General features: G+C 48.0%; 1 protein-coding gene across 2 annotated transcripts; it reads right to left on the reverse strand.

Moving 5' to 3' along the window:
• Window positions 1-125: 125 nt before the first annotated feature.
• On the reverse strand, window positions 126-20,159 carry itgb4 (integrin, beta 4). Of its 2 annotated transcripts, XM_056366276.1 has the most exons (42): window positions 19,733-20,159; window positions 17,792-17,874; window positions 17,478-17,560; window positions 17,024-17,125; window positions 16,719-16,923; window positions 16,537-16,633; window positions 16,286-16,457; window positions 15,858-16,121; window positions 15,682-15,771; window positions 15,478-15,600; window positions 14,971-15,138; window positions 14,771-14,847; window positions 14,470-14,678; window positions 13,959-14,062; window positions 13,752-13,853; window positions 13,474-13,609; window positions 12,857-12,982; window positions 12,407-12,525; window positions 12,250-12,283; window positions 11,884-12,078; window positions 11,693-11,796; window positions 11,544-11,602; window positions 11,438-11,461; window positions 11,195-11,343; window positions 10,928-11,107; window positions 10,695-10,843; window positions 10,217-10,424; window positions 9,804-10,121; window positions 9,529-9,692; window positions 9,259-9,439; window positions 8,743-8,880; window positions 8,471-8,653; window positions 8,256-8,384; window positions 5,057-5,224; window positions 4,824-4,973; window positions 4,366-4,509; window positions 2,886-3,035; window positions 2,089-2,277; window positions 1,846-2,001; window positions 1,568-1,732; window positions 1,321-1,440; window positions 126-1,234 (listed from the first exon to the last, which is right to left on the reverse strand). In XM_056366276.1, the coding sequence occupies exons 2-42, from the start codon at window positions 17,865-17,867 to the stop codon at window positions 1,104-1,106; spliced, it is 5,841 nt and encodes a 1,946-aa protein (XP_056222251.1). In that variant the 5' UTR covers window positions 17,868-17,874; window positions 19,733-20,159; the 3' UTR covers window positions 126-1,103. The 2 variants fall into 2 exon arrangements, with proteins under 2 accessions (XP_056222251.1, XP_056222252.1); XM_056366277.1 differs by lacking the exon at window positions 4,366-4,509.
• Between the last annotated feature and the right edge of the window lie 2,639 nt (window positions 20,160-22,798).

Below are 22,798 nucleotides of genomic sequence, written 5' to 3' on the forward strand. Positions count from 1 at the left end.
TCAGGCATGAGCTTCTTTCTGCAGCTGTGTTCTTCTTCTTCTGTTGTTTTTTTCTCCCAAACATCAATAAATGAACCGTGAACGCTCCTCTGGTCGTCAGTGGTGACACATCATTCAGACACAAATTCATTACAGAACGTTTTAATGTCAGATCTTTAATTAAACAACAGACAGATGAGATCAACTGTTTAAAGTGATACACGTGGATCTGATCTACATGAAGATTTACTGTGTCTGCTTCTGGTGAAAAGTTGATCCAACTCTAAAAATATGTTTTACAAAAACATCAACAACATCAGGCCGAGATAAACTGAAGCAAATACAATCTTTCTGTCCTTACACACCACTTCTCTCAAACATCTCCTCGTTAAAATGTAAAGAAACACATGAAGGTGAAGCAGTGTTGACCACACCGTCTGAAATATAAAACCATGTTACATCATGATCATGTCAGAAGGAAAACATGAATCAACAAGCACAAACCTGTGTCTGCAGAAACCTCTGTGTTTGGTATTAAATCCACCGTCAGTCTGCTTCAATAAAAACCATAAAAAGTTAAATATACTTGGAAAAACTTAAATATACAAATCTATGAACAAGAGTCCAGAATACTTGACTGTGATTCTCCTGGTCTCAGACTGGATCAGAACGCACCAGGTAAAACTCAGACTGACGGTTCAGTCACAACACGGGCTGAAATTTAGTGAAAACTTTATTTATACAGCTCTTTTCTTAACAAGTGGACAAGGTCACTTTGGATTAATGAGCCACAGTCAGTTTACTGATCTACAGTCAGATTACTGGACCATAGTCAGATTACACAGTCAGTTTAAAGCCCTGGTGTGTGTGATCAGACCTGAACCATAGAGGGAGTTTTACACTAGATGAGGATGAAGGTGGAGAAACGAGTGAAAACATGAGAAGCAACAGTGACAGTAATGGAAACATTAAATGAACCTGGTCTGTGGAAGACACACAGTTTGTAACAGACATGAAGGAACTCTCTTCTCCTTTGTTTACTGCTCACACACACATAAAATAAACACTGAGTGTGTGAGAGAATCTCAGATATGATCATGTTGGACATTTAGTTAAATAAGATCTTATGACTCGTAGAACATCTTCTTGGTGACAGTCGTCCCGCCCATGACGCTCCTCTGAACCACCTCCTTGGTGATCTGACGAGTCAGCATGCCGCTGGTCTCTGTGTGCTGTGTGGTCATCATCATCCCGTCTGTCAGAGAAAGACAGCAGCTCATTCATCAGTCAATAACTCTTATTTACAGCAGAACAGAGCTCACGCTAAAACCGTGTCTGTACCTGAGAAGTAGGGGTCGTTGAGCATGGTGTGTGAGACGTTGGTCCGTGTGCTGACTTCTGTCGGCAGGTGGAAGACATCCCTCGTCGTCATTGATTGGCTGTTGAACTGAGACAGTGCACCTGCAGAGGGTGAGGAGGGAAAAGACATGCAGATTTTAATCCTGGAGTCCTGACCTCATACTGCAGCTCAGAGCTGACTGGTCTGACACGTCAGTCACAGGAAGTGATGAACTGAAATTCATCTCACCTCCATCCTGAGACTCGATGGTGATGATGCCCTCCCGCTCTGGACCAAAGCCTTGTGTGGTCCGAGCCTGGACTTTGAACTTGTAGGGGACGTTCTCAGTCAGGTTTGGGACGGTCAGACTGGTCTCAGCGCTGTCGCCGTTCACCTGGAAGGAACGCACGTCACCTGGAAACAACAGAGGATCAGAAAAACACAAGTTCACAACCGAGAGTGAAGAGGGGACAGGTGAAGTGAGGGTGTCGTCTTACACAAAAATAACTACAAAGCAGAAGACTCACCTCCACCGTGCAGCTGTTCACAGGTGACCACGTAGCCCAGGATGTCTCCGTTGGGTTTGCGAGGTTTCTCCCAGCTGAGCTGCAGAGAGTCGGGACTCAGAGCCGTGAAGACCAGGGGCCCTGGAGCACTGGGGGTGCTCAGAGTGAAGGGAGATCCTGCAGCGACAGAGGAGAGCTCAGACACTGACGGACACTGACACTGACTGATAAAGTCACGGTCTCTGTGGGTTACTGGACCAGTACCTGGCATGGGGCTGAGGGGGCTCTTGGGGTCGACAGCAGACTCGATGGTGATGACGCCCTCTCTCTCTGGACCCCAGCCCTCCTGGCTCTGAGCCTTCACCTTGAACAGGTAGGAGTGATTGGGCAGCAGGTCCTGGATGATCACAGAGTTCTCTGCTGGGTTCGTCACGTTGATGCGCTTCATGTCGCCTTCAGGAGAAGACACGGGTCGGTCAGCATCAACAGGAAACACTCAAAAATGAATTTAAAAACAATTTGAGAATGCACCTAACCAAGACTAACCCAAACTTAACTAAAAAAACAAAGCAAACTAACCCAAACTAAACTAAACTTAACAACCCAAACTAAACTACACTAAACTAACACAAACTAAACGAACTCAAACTGAACTAAACGAAACAACCCAAACTAAACTACACTAAACTAACACAAACTAAATTAACTCAAACTGAACTAATTTGAACAAAACTAAACCGAACTAAACTAGACTGAACTAAACTAAACCAAACTTACCAAAACTAACCCAAACTGAACTAAACAAACCAAACTAAACTGAACTAAACAACATAAACCAACCCAAACTAACCCAAACTAAACTACACTAAACTAACACAAACTAAACAAACTCAAACTGAACTAATTTGAGCTAAACTAACCCTAACTAAACTAAACTAACCCAAACTAACCTAAACTAACACAAACAAAACTACACTAAACAAACTCAAACTAAACTAACCTAAACTAGCAGCAGTTTTACCAGGTCTGGTTCAGTAAACGGTCCGTCAGGGTTCACTAACCTCCGTTGAGCAGCTGGTACAGGACACAGTAGCCCTGGATGTCCTTCTCACACTGGGGCTCCTGCCAGCTGACTTTGAGGGCCGTGGGGCCCAGAGCAGAAAACACCAGTCTGCTGGGGGTGTCAGGGACACCGGGGGACAGTCGAGCGTCTGGTGGGTGACAGAGAGACCAGAGTGAGAACTGCACTGTATGTATGTAGTATGAGTATGATCAGTGTTAGTATGTTGTGTATCTGTTGAGAGTGCGAGGTTTAAGAAAGACGGGGAGAGACTGAGACAGAGTGTTACTCCTTGTTTTGATTGTTATTCTTTTACACAGACATCATTTACTTTAACTGATGAGTGATGAATATGAACCTTTTACTTTCTCGTCTGTTACGGTCAGATCACTGATCATCAGCTCATGATGCTGTTGTTAGTAGAGACTGATGGGAAATCTCTTCCTGTCCTTGTGGTCCGGTAGAGAAGGGTGACCAGATGTCCCTGTTTTCCGGGGACAGTCCCTGTTTTTGGTGTCCTGTCCCCAGCTGGAGCTGTCCCCGGAAATGTCCCCGTTTTCAACCATGAATTAAAAACCAGACGTCTAGCATTGCGCTTGTTTTGAGGTGGCTAGCTGCTAGATACAGCAGCTTCAGAAGTGAAGCTAAAACCACTGAAATAGAGTTATCCAATCAGATTTTTCTTTTTTTGTTGTCTCTAGGCAGATAGATTAGTTGGCTCACTCACTGGTTAGGAGTTCATAACCAGTCAGTAAACTTACAAAAACAAACATACCCAAAGCCTCCCTGCCGGAACTTGAAAAGAATTTGACTTCACACGACAATATTCACAACCTGGAATACTTTTATGAAAAATGATTGATTGATTATGATGAAAATGATTCTTGCTTTTGATGATCTGTGGACCCATACGAACTAAAGGAATGTAAATAATTGTCGAGTAGATAGACAATTGGACTTCAAAACTGATTCAAAGGTAGGGAGTCATCGTTTTATCCGTCGTTCCTCACCATAGTGTATTACAGTACAACAGTTACCATGTTCAGAACACAAGAAACAAAGACTATCCCCTTTTTAATTTCATATTTAAAATCATTGGATATTTTAATGATATATTAATCGCTGAACTAGAAATGTCCTCGGTTTTCATTTCAGATATCTGGTCACCCTAAGGTAGAGGGTCTGTCAGAGCTTCTCTGACGAGCTGAGGAAAACTGGGCTGAACCAACATCTAAACAGTGAGCATCCTCCAGCTCAGTGTTTTGTATTGTAGAAGGAACTGTATGCTGATAGGACATAATCTAGTGGTTTCCAGTAATCCATAAAATGAGTGATCTGAACACATAAAACAGCAGGTTTGATCAGATCCAGGAGGGAGACAGAACCAGACACTCAGAGAAGCAGAAAGAGAGACGAGCTGCGTTACACCTCACACCCAGCACACACATCCACGGCCTCATGCTCGTATGTTGCAGACTTACCGTGGAGCACCCTGTCCAGATTATATAAGGCTTCGTTGACCTCTGAAGACTGGGTCCTGGCCCTGGGACCCTGAGACAGGATGTAGCTGAACTGGTTCTGAGAGCTGCTCTGCATCCCAGCGTAGCCAAACCCACCTGAGGGCGCTTTGAGCAGGGAGGGGGGCAAAAGAGGAGGACACCGGAGTGATAAAGAAGAGAGGCAAGTGGCAAGGGAGAGGGGCAGGTAGAAATAAAACACATGGAGGACAGATGAGACAGGGGAGGGAGGGAGAAACAGCGATAGTCAGCAGAGTGGATAAGCCTGGTGTGCAGCCAACAGCCCCAACCCTTAGCTAACAGAAGTTCAAGCTTCATGTCAAGGCGTTTTAAACACTGACTGTCTTTGACCAGAGAGACAGAGCTGATCCTCCGACATTCACTTTGGAATAATTCAAACATCACTGAGGACTGAGACCTACCAAGAGCTGGAAACTTGGACGACACTTCTCCCATGACGATAGAGTCCCGGATGTGTTCGTCTGTGTAAAGCCCTCTCTCTGAGCGCTTCCTCATGATGACCTCTGAAGTGTGGACTGTCCCTCCCATCAGGTCCTGTCTGTGAGAGCTTCCTGCAGGAGCAGAGACAGGTAAAGGATGAAGACTCGCGTTCTGCCTGAGTGTTTCTCTATGAAATCACTGTCATCCATCTCACCTGGTCCGGTCATGTAGGTGGTGGTTGTCTCTGTGCTGTAGGAGCCGCCGCCCCCTCTGTAGTTGGAGCTCAGGGTGGACATAGGAGAGGAGGAGGCGGACAGGTTGCGGGTCGCTGATCCTCCTGGGTAGAGGAAGCTCTGATCCCACTTCCCGTTCACGGTGTAATCTGTGAACAACGGGAACCACAACTGTCAACACACAGAACCTGGAGGATTTAGCAGTTAGCATCCTGACACTGAACAACACAGTGCCACTGATGTGAAGCACCCAGAACCAGGCTGGACAGGTCTACAGACAGAAAGCACCAGCAGTTTATGACCTGTAGCTCCAGTACACATGTGACAGGTTACAGATGCAGCAAGAACAGTTTAACAGATGAGCACCACCTACAGGCAGGGAGAGAAATGTCAGTGTTCCAGCTGCAGGAAGTGAGTGTTTGTAGCTGCTAAACTTTCTCTCCTTGTATGGCAGTGAAATTATTTCTGTTGTTTATTCATTGATGTTTGATTCTGTAACACTTTCTGCTGACGTCTCCAGTAGTATCATTATTAAAAAGGAAGCAGAGGAATAACTAAACATAAGACACACCAAGTAGAGAGAGCAGGAGAGGGTCATTGCTAACTGCTAAGCTAAAGAAGGTAGCAGATCTGACTAGCATGTAAACAGCAGGAACACCAGCAACACAAGAAGCCCTGTTAAGAAATAAATGGTTTCTATTCACTTAAACGATAGAGGGCTTTTAATTTGAAATGGTGACAGGAAGTGTTGAGTTTGTATTAATACATAATGCAGTAACTTTAACATGGCGAACGGGAGCACCTGAAAACGAGGCTTCGTACTAAAATACAGCTTTGACCAAGTCTACATGTCAAACAGAGGGAGTTAGACACAAAGACCTGCTACGTTCTCCAGGTAAATAAAGGCCCCGCCCATTTTTTGTGGAAATACAGTAGTTAAAAACTGTTGTGGATCCACTGTAAACACCCCCTGATGATGTCATAGAAACTGCCAAATGGTTTGGAAATAGCCAATGGGAAAAGTCTAACACTTGGCTGACCAATGGTGTAACTTCATCACTCAATCAGTCACTCAGTCAGTCAGTCAGTCAGTCAGTCACTCACTCAGTCACTCACTCAGTCACTCACTCAGTCACTCAGTCAGTCATTCACTCAGTCAGTCAGTCAGTCAGTCAGTCAGTCAGTCACTCAGTCAGTCAGTCAGTCACTCAGTCAGTCAGTCAGTCAGTCACTCACTCAGTCAGTCAGTCAGTCAGTCAGTCAGTCAGTCAGTCACTCACTCACTCACTCACTCACTCACTCAGTCAGTCAGTCAGTCAGTCAGTCAGTCAGTCAGTCACTCACTCAGTCAGTCAGTCACTCAGTCAGTCAGTCACTCACTCAGTCAGTCAGTCACTCAGTCACTCAGTCAGTCAGTCAGTCAGTCAGTCAGTCAGTCAGTCACTCAGTCAGTCAGTCAGTCACTCAGTCAGTCAGTCAGTCACTCAGTCAGTCAGTCACTCAGTCACTCAGTCAGTCAGTCAGTCAGTTCTGGCCCGTGGATGGTCCAGCCAAAAAGAAAAAAAAGATGGAGGTGGTCTGACCCAGGACCCAGGAGTACTGAGTCCTGATGTAATAATGTAGTAACGACCACTGAGCACTGATGGGTTGGAGTGTGAACCTATCGACAGACGTTGTGGCTGCTGTGATCCCATCACAACACTGGGACGACAAAATAACACCAACCTCCTGACGACACTACAGGAAAAGTCCGGGAATCTCTTCTTTCCACCATCTCATGTCAACCCACAGCCGGTGACATTCTTCAGTCTGGACCAAAAGGTTTTATCAACACAGTGACATTTCATCCCTTGAATATAAAATGCAGCTGTAACACTCGTTTCCTGCAGGTGGCGCGGGTCGCAGAATAACGGTAGTTTATTGGCTGTAGGTGGTGACATCATCATGTGTTCCTCTGCAGGTCTAAACTGCTGCTGCTTTTATTCTGACATGTGGAGAACTGTGATACTGGTTGAAGAGCTCGACCTGAGGAGAACCTGCAGCCTGCTGAAGGTGATGAAAACAAACGCAGCTGCGGGAACAGGTGTCGTCACCGTGTTTCATTAATGAAGAGCCCATTATTTCCATTCAGCCGCACAGTGACTAAAGCCTGACACACACCGACAAGCCGCCTCCACATCACTACCTCCCCAGTGGGACGGAGAGAGGACAGACAGAGACAGGCACCTGGAAAAGCCTGCCCCCGATCATCAACTGGAGGTGGGGCAGTTGATGCCAGTTTTCCTCTCTGAGCCGGAGGGAGGAGAGGTGGGAGAGGAGCCAACGAGGGGGGAGGGGGAACTGAATGATTGGATAAGTGATAATGATTCTGAGCAGATCAATCGCAGAGGCAGAGAGAAACGCTGGTCGCCTTGACGGGCACATGACTGGCCGTGCATATCAGCTGGCATGCTGCCTATCTGTGGGTCTGGTGGAGGGGTCTTCACCTGGCTGAGGGTGGGGGGCCTCATCTGAGCTGGTCTCTGTGTCTGTGCTGAGCCGACTGGGGATGACGTCCACCTGCTTTTTCCACGACACCTTACGCAGGTCTAGGTGGGAGCCCACCAGCTTCACATATTTCCAGCCTTGTGTTTGGGGTCAGGCAGAAGCAGGCGAAGAAAACAAGGACCAAGTTTGTTTTTAACTGTACATTACTTTTTCAGAAAAAGCTGCAACACATTCATGGGATTACATCATAAATATGTATTTATAGAGACTAGTGAGGGAGGTCCTGTCTGTGATTGTACAGTACTGGTACTGCTGCTGGCTGGGGCGTTGCTGCAGAATAAATCCCTGACAGATGGAAGTGAAAAACAGGCAGTGATGATGTGATGATGCTGGAGCTTCTCAGCTCGGCCTCAACGCCCCTTTTGTAAAATGAGGAGGGGTGTTAACATGAACCTCTTCAGGCTTCACACAGAAAAGCAGAAATGTAAGACTGATTTCCTCCAGCTCTGATCTGACCAACTCGTCACCGAGCTGTCTGTCTCCTCTCACAGCTCAGTCACACCACAGCTCACGTTGTACAGAAACACTCAGCTACAAGGACAAAGCAGAAAGCCTGAGAGGACAGAGGCAGCTCACAGTCACATCACTGTCAGCTGTGAGGAGCAGCTGGTGGTTTCAGCTCTGGGTACCCACCATCACCAGAGACGCTGGGGGTCTTGGAGCCTGTGGGGGACTTGAGCACCTCATTGCTGTACATCAGGTAGCTGTCGTACTCGTCTCCTGCCTCTGCGTCCACTATGGGGACGTCTGGGATGATGGGAACTAGGGACAAAGAGAAAGAGACAAACCCTCTTAAGGAATCAGGCCTCACTGTAACTGTCGTCCAGACGTGTTTGTCTGTGACTTACTGGACAGAGGTCGGGTGGGCTGTGATGCCAGGTTGATGGTGGCGTCTCTGAAGGGACCCCAGCCCACGCTGTTCTTGGCGCGGACCTTGTACTGGTAGGTCTGGGCGCTCTGGAGGTTCTCGATCAGCAGCATCCGTTTCTTGGGGTTGTCGATCTTAACTTTCTTGGCGGGGCCCACCGGCTCTGTGAGGAGGAGACAGTGTTAGGACCTGATGACATCATGTAACCGTGGTGACAGCATTTCCTGTTCTGGGTGGGACTAGGCCTCGTACTCTGTTCGTCGTCGATGGGCGTGTAGATGACCTCATAAGCCGTAATGTTTCCGTTCGTCTCTGCAGGCTCCGCCCAGCTGACCTGAGTGACAGTCGGACTGATGACGTTGAAGGCCAGACGTCCAGGTTCACCAGGAACTGCAGGAGAACAGGTCAGACTTAGTGTATTCATAACACCAGTGTTTACATCACTGCATTAACATACGAAGTAGTTATTAATAACCTGGGAATGACTCTCTGCACACACAGTGTTGGATTTATGAACAGCTGATGCAAAAAGCAAGCAATCAAACACAAACAAACAAACAATCAAACACAAACAAACAAACAAACAAACAAACAAACACAAACAAACAAACAAACAAACAAATAAACAGACAGACAGGCAGGCAAGCAAACAAATAAGTAAACAAACAAACAAAGTATGAATCGTGTTTGCTGTAGCTGACTGGTTCTAACTGGTTCTGACTGGTTCTGACTGGTTCTGACTGGTTCTGACTGGTTCTCAGTAGTTACCATCCTCCAGGGTTTGGCAGGGAATGATGTCGGTGTTGTGGCCGTCTCCCATTGAGTTGTAGGCGCACACTCTCATCTCATAGTCACAGTAGGGGTAGAGGTTGGTGAGCTCAGCCTGAGGAGTCTTCACGTCCAGGACCTGGGCGTCTTTTTCTGGGTCGCCGTAGATCCAGTACTTCACCTACAGAAAGAAAAGACACAGTGTTTGTCCATTGTAAATGATGTGGACTCATTCTAGCTGAAGCTTCTGTTCTCGTTGACGTGATGTACCTTGTACCCCGCGGGGTTACCATGCGGTGGGTCCCAGTTCAGGCGAATGCTTCTGGGTCCAGTTGGCTTGGCTTTAGGGTTTCCTGGAGAAAGCAGGAGACCACCAGGGGAGGTGGCCTTCTGGTTGATGAAGCCCTTCTGCTGCAGGTTCATAAACTCAGGAGCTGCAGGAGGTGGAGGAGGTTAGGATGAAACAGAACCTCAGTCCTAGAACAATCCATCCCATGTCTGTATCATGTTATCTCCAGCTCCACGTTCTCCTCAGTATATCTTACCTCCGTCTGTGACGTTGACCAGGGTGGTCTTCCTCTCCCCAACAGAAGCATTACTGCTGGGGTCAAACAGCTCCAGGTGGAAGGTCTCAGGCTGGATGGGACCAGGATGGGCTTTGGGGTCGATCACGATGTTCTTCTCGGTCTCTCCGGGACCGAACTTGAGGGGGCCGGACAGCTCGAAGCGCTGGGCCTTCTTGGTGCGCCATTTCACCGTGGCAGGACTGTCGGTGTTTCGACTGCGGACCACCGGGATGGTGTAGGTCGGGTCAGATGTGGTGAAGTTCTGGGTGCCCTTCTTGAACATCATCACACTGGGCTCTGGATAAAATAAGATGAATGTGATGAAGAGAAGAAACCTTAGAGATCAGCGTGTTGACCGGGAGGACGGGGAAACGCGCCCTGCGTCTGCTCACCTGGTTGGTCGGCAATGGTGACGGTAGTTCTCGGGTAGCGTCCCAGCTTGGCGCCCTGCCGGGGGTTACTGAGGTCCATGACAAACTGCTTCACCTGTTTGTCCTCCAGGAGGCCGTCCTTCTCACCCAGCTCCAGCAGACGGACAGGAACTGTCTTCTGGGTCTCACCAGGACCGTAGGTCAGGTCACCTTCCACAGTCACATAGTCCTAAACACAGAGACAGCCAGGTGAGCAGCACAGTCTGGATGAAGACCTGCACCTCACCTACGACTCAGACCCTTTACTCAGGTAAGTACCAATACTGTTTGAGTCAGGGTAGAAATAACTGCCACGGATTAAAGCTCAAGTCCTGGACCTCTTCCTTTTTAACCAGTGAGAACCTGATCCAGATGAGAGAACAGAAACCCAGACTGGACCGGTCTGTATCGGGACAAAGAACCAGCTCAGCTCAGGGCGGAGCTTCAGGTCACAGCTCACCTTCTTGTCCTTGGCCGTCAGGTCCCGTGTGCGATAGGTGACCTGTGTGCGTCCATCCTCGATGATCTCTCTGCTGATGGGGATATTGGCGACTCCGTCCTGTCTGCTGTAGGTGTAGGCGGGCTGGAGGAAGGAGAACACGCTGGAGGCTGCGGAGAGGAAGAGGAGGATCAGTTCACCTGGTTTTCTTTGACTGAACAGACAGGAAGTAAAAAAAAAAGTGAGAATCTCACCGTGCTCCTTGATGATGGTGATGTTCACCAGACGTTTTCCGATCTCAGCGATGCCCAGTGGAACGTCCATGGCCTCCACCTGCAGCTGCTTCTTGTCATCGTCTTCATCCTTGACGAAGAGCGGCACGTGAACGTCCACTGACTCCACCCCCTGTTGGAACTCGACGGCTCCTGCAGCCTCTGCACAGACGGACCAGGTATGATGATGACGACATTGTTATCAGTGATGGAGACACAGGTGATCAGACGGGGATCAGCATCACTCACCTCTGTCTGTGGCCACAGTGTAGTAACCAGGAACCACTTTGAGTTCGTGGAAGTTTCCGGACTGGACATTCTTCTCTGTGAGTTTGACGATGTCATGGTAACTGCTGCGAGGAGCAGACAGGACGGTGTCCACGATGGTGTAGTCCTGCCTGAGGAGCGCAGGGAGGGCAGAGATGTTAGACCTTGACTCACCTGTGGGTCCTTAAAGAGACAGTGAACTCTGTGTGTCCAGCTGAACGTTACCTTTTCCCAGCATTCCTCTGCATCCTGTAAGAACCACAGCAGATATCAGTGAGAGAACACACACCAGTACACAGTGTAGACACAGGTCTGGACCTGGACTTCTTACCTGAACGCGGTCTTCTGCACCTTCTGGCCCCCGGTGACTTGGTTGTACACCTCATTCAGCTGGAGGGAAGAACACACACAGGTCTCAGTGACACACTCATCGTTAACACACTCACACACTCGTTCACTGACACACACGAACACACTCACGTTGTCAGCCACTTCCTTGCGGAGCTGCTCAGCGTCTCTGGACTCGGGGCGAGACAGGTTCTCAGAGAAGAGGCGGTTCAGCCGGAGAGAGACCGGGAACTGGACTAGAGACAGAGGAGACAGAGGTTAAATCTTCCTCAGACCAGGGGAGTTCACTGCTTCTGACGAAGGCTGAACGGCCGAGCACTCACTGGTCTCTTTGGGGTTGGGCTTCATCAGAGCCAGGGGGTGGTTGGCTCCTCGGTGGACATTATCTGTGACCTTCCAGCGAACCACATCCGTCCCTTTGGGGGGACCGGTCCTCACCATGGGAGTGTCCAGGTGGTCTGAGGTGAGCAGAGACTGACGGAGCAAATACTCATCCTCCTTGAAGCCAACCATGCGCCCTGCAGAGAAAACAACGAGAGGTGACTCAGACAACATAGTCCCAGGTGAGACAACACGGTCCCAGGTGAGACGACACGGTCCCAGGTGAGACAACACGGTCCCAGGTGAGACAACACGGTCCCAGGTGAGACAACACGGTCCCAAGGTGGGAGGATGAAGTTACGTCTCACCTCTCCTACAGCACGGCAGCAGGGCCAGACAGCTCTGTGGAAAAGACAAAGGACAGAAACATCATCACCTCTGGATCCAGATGTGAGTGTGCAGATGTGAGTGTGCAGATGTGAGTGTGCAGATGTGTGTGCAGATGTGAGTGGCAGATGTGAGTACCTGAAAGCAGTTCTTGCAGCAGGCGCAGTACTTCCAGCAGCAGAGCAGCAGCAGAGCCAGCAGCAACAGGAGGAAGAGGAGGAGAGGCAGCAGCCACAGGAGGCTGGCAGCCGGACAGTCTGTCAACACAGAGGACATCGTGTTAGACACACAACAAACACAACAAACACAACAAACACAACAAACACAACAAACACAACAAACACGCAACACTAACTGACTCTAGGTTCATCAGACAGAAGGTTCTACAGTCCTGGAACTGGTCTCCACCACAAAACAATTGTGCTGAGTGGAATTTTGTCTGTTGTGCTCACAACTTTGAGAAATGACACATCATACTACTACTAATAATAATAATAACAATAATAATAATAATAATAATAATAACAACTGGCTGATAACTTGCTGCTCTGAGAGCTCGGCCATGTTGTCGTCCAACCCGCAGCTCACCTTTCTTCTTGAGCACCTGCAGCTCCAGGATCCCGTCTGCCTTGTCTTTAGTGTTTTCAGCAGTGTAGTAATACGTACAGTCGTCGTCCTCGTCACGGAAACTGCAGGAGTCCAACACGCTCTCCCCTGGAAACACAGACACACGGTGTTAAAGTTCGTTACTGAGTGTTGTAGGTGTTGGTGTAAAGTCATGGAGTCATATTTTAATGATCTAAAGTTTCCAAATCCACTTTTTCTATTTTAACGTTGGTAAAAAAAACTGTCTCATTAAAGGCGCTGTGATGAGAGAAGATCTCTACGTTAAGAAATCTATTTCCAGAAACTGGTTTAATGTAAACGCTCCAAATCAGGAACAGTGGCTGGAAACTGTCCGAGACATTTTCACTGTGGAAGAACTTTTGAGAGTCGGAGAGAATATGTTGAAAAAGAACTGGGAAAGATTTATATCAGACACAACACAGACTAAATGCCTAATTAAAATAGTTGTATGAATATAGAAATATTTCCAGACTCTGAACCTAGTGAAGACTCTGTGTAAGACACGGCCCGTGATGTCGTAACCATCACTGTGACCTCACAGACGGCGAGGTGCGTCTGGACGGTCACTGATCACTCACGTTCTTTGAGTTCGTCCACCATGATGATCTTAAAGGGACATTTGTTTTTACAATCGTCCGAGTCCTTGTTCTTCCCTGTGTTCCACGCTCGACACTGGACACAAGTCCTCGTAGCTTCACAGGCGCCCAGCTGGGCCTACACACACACACACACACACACACACACACACACACACACACACACACACACACACACACAGTTATCAGCCGTTACACAACATTTAAACTGATGCACACACTGCAGGTTAACGCACACTCGTTCATTACATCACACACACCTGGAAGTTTGGCTCACAGGTTGAAGTCACATCGAACTCAGAGCTGACACTCTGACAATCACAGCGGCCGCAGACACAACGTCCTCTTCCGTTACAGAGACCCTGGGACAGACAGAGACACCATGAGACACCAGTCTGAGACACACACACACACACACACACACACACACACACACGTCACACGACAGATCACTCATCTACACTCACCCCCTTACTGTCCAGACAGGTCTGGTTGCTCTTGGTGCACTCGCAGGCGTTTCCCTCCCAGCCCTCTGTGCACATACACCGGCCCATAACACAGGAGCCACGGTCTGAAGAGAGAGGCAGGAACACACTGTGTTATACCTGTGTGTGTGTGTGTGTGTGTGTGTGTGTGTGTGTGTATGTGTGTGTGAAAGACAACATGTCACAGTAAAGGATATATTGACACATTGATAATAATAATAATAATAATAAAAATAACATTAAAACATTGAAAAACAAAAACGGATGATGTATGAATGAAAGAATTAAATAAACAATATACATATACACACACACACATACACACGAACATATATACACACATAATAAAGCAACCCATGGTGTGCAATACAATATAATAATGTATGATATAAAGGATGTATGTACAGAGTCTCACAGTCAACAATCATACAGGTGGTGAGGGTGACATCAGACACACACACACACACACACACACTTCATCACAGTGTCGTACCGTTGCAGAGGAAGCCTCCGTTTCGCGGACACTGGGTCTTGTCGTACTGACAGTAGGGCCCCTCGTACTTGTCGGGGTTGTAGCACACGCAGGTTCCACACGCCAGACATTCTCCGTTACCGGAGCACGGCTCCTTCATGTTGGGGCCCATGCACTGGCTGGTGTCCAGAGCCGAGGCGCTGGCGGAGCAGTTGCAGAACGTGCCGAGCCTGAAGGACGCAAAGACACAAAAACTCAGAGCCTGGAGGGGAAGGGGAGGAACCAGAACCCAGGTAAACATAACGAGTCATTAAAGTCTGACCAGCCGTCGTAGCAGCGACACTTCCCACACACCAGGTCTCCGTGACCGTTGCACCTGGGAGCTTTAAGGATGGGATTCTGGGGGACAGAGGACAGAGGACAGTGAGTGGATGACCTCGACCGGACCTGGTGTGTGTCAGAGTTAATGTGTGTATGTGTGTGTGTGTGTGTGTGTGTGTGTGTTTGTGTGTGTGTGTTCACCTTCTCACAGTCGCATTTCGGACACAGGATGGAGGCCTTAACGTTGACAGCATTGCTGAAGGTCGTAGGTTTGACCCTAATGATCCCCTCCCTCTCACTGGGATTCGCCTGACACACCGGAGTCTCGTCGATCATCCGCTGCGCTCTGAGTTTCATCTTCAACTTACCCTGCACACACACACACACACACACACACACACACACACACACACACACACACACACACGTTTTTAGTTCACGTCAGGTGCACAGAGTGTCGGTCGGTCATGTGACCCAGTTTGATGCTGGGATGTTGAATTGAATGTTTAATTATCAGATATAGGGAGTAAATGAAGTGTGAATATCTCATTCTACAGATTTATTATTATCTCTTATTTATCTTTTTGAAGTATTTGACATTTTGCAGTTTTCTTCTTGCTGCTGTATCACTGCAGACGTCCCCACTGTGAGACTAATAAAGGACTGATCTCATCTTATCCATGACTGTGCGTCTGTGTTTTCTCTTACTATGGAACCGGGCTTGAAATCAAAGGCTCCATATTCGGCCACTTGTCCACTGCTGGTCAGGAAATGAGCCTTGAAGGCCTTGTGTCTCTCCTCTTCTTGGATGCTCATCTTCGAGCGGATACTCTGGAGGAGAGACATGAGAACGTCAGTCCACAGAAGTTTGTCTCCACCTGACAGACGGCAGAGTGGGGGGGGGGGCTTTACCTTGAAGGCTGTCTGCATGACCTGCAGGATGTTGGCTGAATCCTCCTGCAGCAGGCCGACCTCAGCGATGGGGAAATACTCCTTCAGTTTCTACACAGGAAACAAACGACAAATCCTGAACTCTGACACGAGAGCGGACTCCATGTTTCATAACTCTGACGAAGACGAAGACCGACCTTGTAGTAGGTGTAGGAGTGGTTGGTGACGGCGAAGATGGGGATGATGTTGTGTTTTTTCAACAGACGCACCAGTGTGGGTATGGAGGGGTAATCCTGGTTTATGTCCTCCGTGTATTTACCCTTTGCGTCCAGGTGGCACTTCTCGTCGTTGCGCCGCAGGATTCCCGACAGCACGTTGGCTCCGTCGGCCTCGTAGTGGAAGGCCGACTCCGTGGAGAAGACCAGGAGGTGTGTGCTGTGGTTCCTCCAGCCGATCTGATCCTGGAGGGAAAACACGGAGAACAGAGCAGGAAGAGATCCAGGAGTTATTACACCATTAGAAACATGACTCTAAAAGCCGGTCCCTAACTGTGTGTGTCGTGTGGTCCAGGTCCAGGTCCAGGTCCGGACCAGGAGAACCAGCACAGTGATCTGGTCTCACTCACCTTACAGACTGCAGCCTGCAGGATGGCGTCGAAGCCTCCTTCAGGAGCGTCCAGGTTTCCAGAGATTTTCTCGTTACGCAGCTCACTGTTGAAGAAATCCTTGTTGCTGGTGAGTTTGATGACGTTTTGGAAAGAGAACGGAGGATCACTCCTGGGCCACGGCTGTTTGAGTCTGAGGAGGAGAGACGGGACAGTCAGGTAACGCTCCTCCACACACACTCTAAACCTCCTTCACTCACATGCTCTCTTACTTGGACGGTCTCATATCGGTCTGAGGCTCGATCACTTTGTCCACAAACTTTCCAAAGCCGATGGTGTAGTCGTTCGACAGATCCCCCACCACCGAAGCTGCAGGACACACAGTCTGTCAGTATCACACCGACTCCTCCCACTCACCACACCTCACCACACCTCACCACAGCAAGCCACTCACCCAGCTCTTCACCCATCCTCTTCAGGTTGTCCAGATCATCCTCCATGGAGTTGGAGAAGTCCATGAGGATGTAGAGATCCAGGGGACCTTTGGTCGGAGCGAACACCTCAATGTCCATCTGCTTCTCCTCTCCAGCCAGGAAGGTCATGCTCATCTGCTGAGGATACACCTGAGACTGCTGAAGCCCGGTGTCGATCATCTGTGCCTGAGCAGAGAGGAGGAGGAGGAGGAAGGTTCGGGTGATGAAGGTCAGACCAGAGAACGATGGCGTGACTGTTAGAGAAGTGAGAGTGATGGCGTCTTACCTTCTCCATCTTCATACTGCTCTGCGCCGTGATGATCCTCAGCGCGCTGCAGCCGTGAGCCTTGATGTTCCCCAACAGGTCGCAGCGAGGCCCGTTAAAGGTCTGAGGACAGAGGTTTGGTCAGTGATGCGGCTGGTCGTCATGACGATGGCCTCGTCAATCATATATGACAGTATACTGTAACATAAAACTTTATTGTCCATTAAATTTACATAAAATGTAGAAACAGAGCTACAGGAACTACATGAACACATTCTTCGGCAGCAGTGCTCATGGGTGATGGGGGGGTTGGGTCATCGCCATGACAACTGAGTAAATCTCAGCTGACAGCTCCATATATATATATATATATATATAAACGTAACTGTTCCCAGTGGCTATATCAATAAAGATTTGTATTGAATTGAATTTAACAGACAGAACTCCGTTCTTCTTCTGCTGTTTCTGCTCTCACCTCATCAGGACAGTAGGCGCAGCCTTTTCCCGCCTGTATACACTCGGAGCAGCTCTTAGCCCTGGCAGCGTAGCAGTGGTTCACTGTTGGGGGGGGGGGGGGGGGGGGATAAGTCACAATACAAAACATACCATATACTCTATATATAGTAAATACTGTCTATACTTATTAAATATAGATATTGTAACGAGACAACGATTATTGATCAACAGTAAACTGTCGTTCAGGTTCTGACTTGCACAAAAACCAACGTGAATAAACGAGCTGCAGTGAAAGGAGAAGATTAGATGATGATGATGATGACTCTTCCTCACCTTCAGCGTGACAGTGGGTCAACAGGACGAGTAGAAGCCCCACCCCCACTGAGAGACGTGACGTCCATCTCCCCATCTCCTCCCTGCAACACAAAGACTCACAAGTTCACATGAAGAACACAGACAGTCGTACCTGTGCAGACTGAGGCCTGACCTGAACCTCCCGCCCCTCCTTCAGCCCAGGTAGAGAGAGAGAGAGAGAGAGAGAGAGAGAGAGAGAGAGAGAGAGAGAGAGAGAGAGAGAGAGAGAGAGAGCGGCCAGGGAGACACCTGGTCTGACCTCTGACAAACACCTGACTGACTCTCTTCTCTCTCCTCAGGTGGAGACGGGTTTGAGATTTCTCCACAGGAGAAATATTCCCTTCTATCAGGGTGTAAACAGATATAGTCCATTTTTATTCATATAGCGCCACTTCACAACAGAAGTTATCTCAAGGCACTTTTCAAAGCGAGCCAGAGGAAAAGACCAGCATGCAATGCATTTATAGTCTATAATCAGCGGAGAGGTGCTGAACGTGATGCTACTGTGGCGCAGGCAGACACCTCAGTCATCTGAGAACCTACCTGCATGGATATGTACCTGACTCAACCCTCTAACTGTTGATAACACACCTGCTCTTCACACCTTGAGCGCTCACACACACACACACACACACACACACACACACACACCACACACACACACACACACACACCATGAAGAGCCAGTCGGGGCATGAATGTGATAGAAGCATCAGGACAGGAAGAGACCAGCTCAGGGTGGGACCTGGAAATGTTCTGGCAGCGTGCTGTTTAGACTCGTCACAATAAAACCACTTTATAATCTGCTGCTGGAATCTTGGACGGAGGACAAGCTCCCAAAAACAAAGTCTCCACGAAAAGGAGGAGGTGGGAGGGAACAAAGGGCACTATGTGGCATGAAATGTCTCAGTAATTGCCTCTGGGGGCAGATCACTGCGCCACAGGCCACAAAAAAAAAAAAAAAAAAACCCTCAAGATTTACAACTGCAAGAAGGAATTTCTCCTTGAGGCGAGAGAACGACTGTCAGGTTAAAAAACACAGCCTGAAAACACATGGGAAAGACTCCTTAGCACTTGACTGTGAGCTTGAACCGACTGCAGGTGTGCATGTGTGTGTGTGTGTGTGTGTGTGTGTGTGTGTGTGTGAGTCCATCAGTCCATCAGTCACTGCAGCAGGACGGTCACAGGGGAACAGACCAGCTCCTGTTCTCCTGACTTCAACTACTGGAGACAGATTACAGCTTCCTACAGACTGACCCTGGATCTGACTCAGTGTCTCTGGTCTCTGCGTGTGTGTGCAGACGGCAACATGGCTGCCAGGTGAACATACCACCGCTGGGCGTGGGTCTGACCCTGCTGTGACATCATCAGTGAGGGTGGGGGTCTTTAGGTTTAGGGGGGGGGGGGGGGGGGGGGGGGGGGTGTCAGGCTCAGGGTCCTGCCTTTTGACAGAAAAACACACCTGGAAGATTCCAGCCTCTGAAGCTACTGTATCTCTCCATTCCACCTTAAAAAAAAAAACCCAGATAACAAAACAAACTGCCGGTGGTTCTGCTGGTTCAGTATCAGGTCCAAACCTGCGGACCACATCACACTCAGAGTCCACCCTCTGTTGTCTGGACTGATCCAGATCCTTTCACCTGTGCTGCCTCACAGACTGTGACGTGAGCAGTCATCCAGAAACAGCCGGAAAATAAAAAACATTCAAAAGAAAATAAGAATCCAGATCTGCCCAGAGTCCAGATCCTGGTCCTCAGTCCTATAAAGCCACATGCTGATATATATAACATTACATAACACACACTTTACAGCTGTTCACCTTGCTCAGGAGTCACACAAACACACCGTAAGCAGTTCAGAACAATGGAGCTTGTTAGGAAATTTATGACTGGATAGAAGGAGATTAGTGATCAAACAAACCTCTCACTGCGCTCTCTCTCAGTCCACGTCCCAAAGTCCAACAATAAAAACAAAAAAACACAAGTGCTTTCTGCTTTGTTCAGAGTTTAGTTAAACTCTTTGTCTCCACCTGCAGTGAAGGAAAAAAAAAAACTTGTGTCCAAGTTTTTAAAAAACAAAAGTTCCAACAAAACAAACGTCCACTTTCTCTTCTGTGTCTTGTCTTTGCTCCTTCACGGCAGTCTGGTCCGACACTCACTCATTCACCCTTAAATTCCTCTGAGAGCGTGTGAGAGTCTGCCTGTGTGTGTGTGTGTGTGTGCGCAGGGTTTCAGTGTGTGTGTGAGTGTGTTCAGTGTTTCAGTGTGTGTGTGCAGGAGAGAGATGTGAACGACAGTGAGACTGAGAGCAACTGAGTGAATATGACTGTGTGCTGTGACTTGATCCCTCCTTTAGCTTCTACACACACACACACACCCACACACACACACACACACACACACACACACACACACACACACACACACACACACACACACCCTCCCCTTTCCAGGTGAGTAGCGGTGACTGAGGGTTAACTCCCTTCCTGTGGCTCTATCTCCTCCCCACCCTGTTGGAGGTTAAGAGCTCCACACCTCTGTGCGTCAGGCCCCCTCCCTGCTGCATTCCTCCCCAACAGGAGCTCACCTGTGTGGGCTTGAGAGCGGGGAGCCAGGCCCCTCCTTCCACAGCCTCCTCCCAAGCTCTTGGGAGTGGCACGGAGCAGAACAGTGCCTGCAGGCTACGGGGAAACGGCTTTGTGACTCTGTGTTGACACAACCATGTGCTCATACTTACGGGCACATTTTCTTCTAGTCAAATATTTAGCAGGAACATTATGGTTGCCACATATCTCCTCTCACTTTTCTTCCCTCGCTGCGGAGACCATGTACAGTACCAGTATGGATATGCACATTCCTGAGCAGAGAGACCGGCGTAGCGCAGTGTCCCTGACACTCAATCCCAGCGCTCACTGTGTGTGATTGTGTTCCTACAGTCTTTCACAAAGGAGCTTACAAAGCCAGAGTGCAGTGGACTGTGGAGACCAGCCCACAACTAAAGCTTTAAATATTCAGAGTCCAACAAGTCCCTGACAACAGAACAGCTCATTTGCCATTTCCTCCCAAAATGACCCTTATGACCAGAGTGAGAATTACACAATGACAATGGGGGGGGGGGGCTCAACTTTTCCTCCAGGGTGAAAGTGAAGCCGTCACAGTGCAGACACATGCTTCAGTGAACTCAAGTGTTTCAGTCGTTACAGCGTGTTGTTCAACTAAAGCTGTCAGATAAATGTAGTGCAGTAGAAAGAAGAATATTTCCCTCTGAAATGTATTAAATGGACTTCATTACTTTCCAGCACTGCTAATATAATCACTGAGCCTTCAGCACACATGTATTTTAATATTGTTCAATGACCCAACATGTAAAACCCTTGAATTCCTGAGTGAAAACAAAGATGGTGTCTGTTATAGAAGTTAATTTTTGATATTAACTTCTATAACAGACACCATCTTTGTTAACAGACTAACTAAAACCACCACAAACATGAAATAATAAACTCTATACTGATGTGAAAACGTGTCTCTAAAACAACTAGCATAGCTAGCTAGAACCTAGCTAACAATAGCTAGCTAAACTGTAAGGCTAAAGTTATATACTAGCTAACAACAGCTAGCTAAACAGTAATTTAAGGCTAAAGAAGCTAGCTAACATTAGCATTCACCCGTACATACTTGACACAATCTAATTCAGAAACTCTGAGAGTAAAAAAGTGAAGTTTATTAAACAAGCTAGATAGTTAGCTACTGCTGCTTACATTCACCTACAGTGTCTTTGAAAGGGAGTTTTTAAAGTTAAATTAGTTGAAGTAACATGCTCACCACACAATCTAAAAGGGTGAACATTAACAATTAACCTTTTTTTCTTTTCTGAACAAACATTATGTTCTCGGGTTTTAATCACTGTTTACATCCAGAACTTGAGATTAGTTTGTGTCTATTTTGATTTGGTTCAACAAAGTTTCTTTAACAGCTTCCCTGCTGTAACTGTGAACTCTTTATTATTATTATCTTCTTCTGTTTTGTTGTCTGATAAATGCCTTTGTGTTGCGTTCTTGTTTGACAGATGGTATTTCAGTAGAAAGCGGTATAAAAATACATTGAAGGAAGTTGTAGGAGTAGCAGACAGCGCCAATATCAGTATCAGTGTTTGTTTTACTGAAACGGCCTTTCCTCTTGGCTCCAGCAGACCACACATCAGGCGCTGAAGGTTATTCTAAAATCACTACTGCTGCAACTTATTACTCCTTTATAACTGGACTCAGACAGATACCGATAAGGACTCGTCCTGTACTTGTGACTCAGATCTGGGATTCAAGACAGAGAACAGTTCCTGTGTACAGACCACATTGGGCAATCTGAACATACTGGGTCAGGCTCCTAGCAACCACATCTGGCTTGATACAATGGGCAACTTCAGTGCAGCAGGAACACCTCTTCCCTCCTCTCTGGCTTCCTTGGCCGACTCTTCAGCAGTGGTGCCAGTCCAAACAGCTTTCACATGTTGGGGGGGGGGGGGGGGGAGCCGGAGGGTGTGGCCCACCCACTGTATCATTCCTCTAATTTGTCCATGGGTTACCAGAGTGCAACTTTCCCTCCTCGGCTGGAGCTTTCAGTTAACAGGTGCTGACCCCCAGCAGTTAACGTACACCCCCACCCCCATACCCCTGCTACCCACCTGGTTCAGCTGTTTACTGCACCAACAAGAAAAACACGGACCAGACTGAAACTGTCCTCCTTCCTGTCTGAAGACGTTTTAGGATTATTCTGAACTGACAGTAAACATTTCAAATGTGCAGTATGAAGGAAAATATCACTTCTGTGGCGGGAACTTCGGTCTTGAGTCGTAGCATTTATTTACTGACAGCCATACTCTCACAGCTACACTGCTAACTAATTAGCTAACTCTCTGCTCCGATTGCCAGCCTCACCGCTGTCTCTCTCTCTCCCTCTCTCTCTCCATATTGATCTATGATCTATTCCTGAA

Source organism: Seriola aureovittata, chromosome 21, assembly GCF_021018895.1.
Source record: "Seriola aureovittata isolate HTS-2021-v1 ecotype China chromosome 21, ASM2101889v1, whole genome shotgun sequence".
Taxonomy (NCBI): domain Eukaryota; kingdom Metazoa; phylum Chordata; class Actinopteri; order Carangiformes; family Carangidae; genus Seriola; species Seriola aureovittata.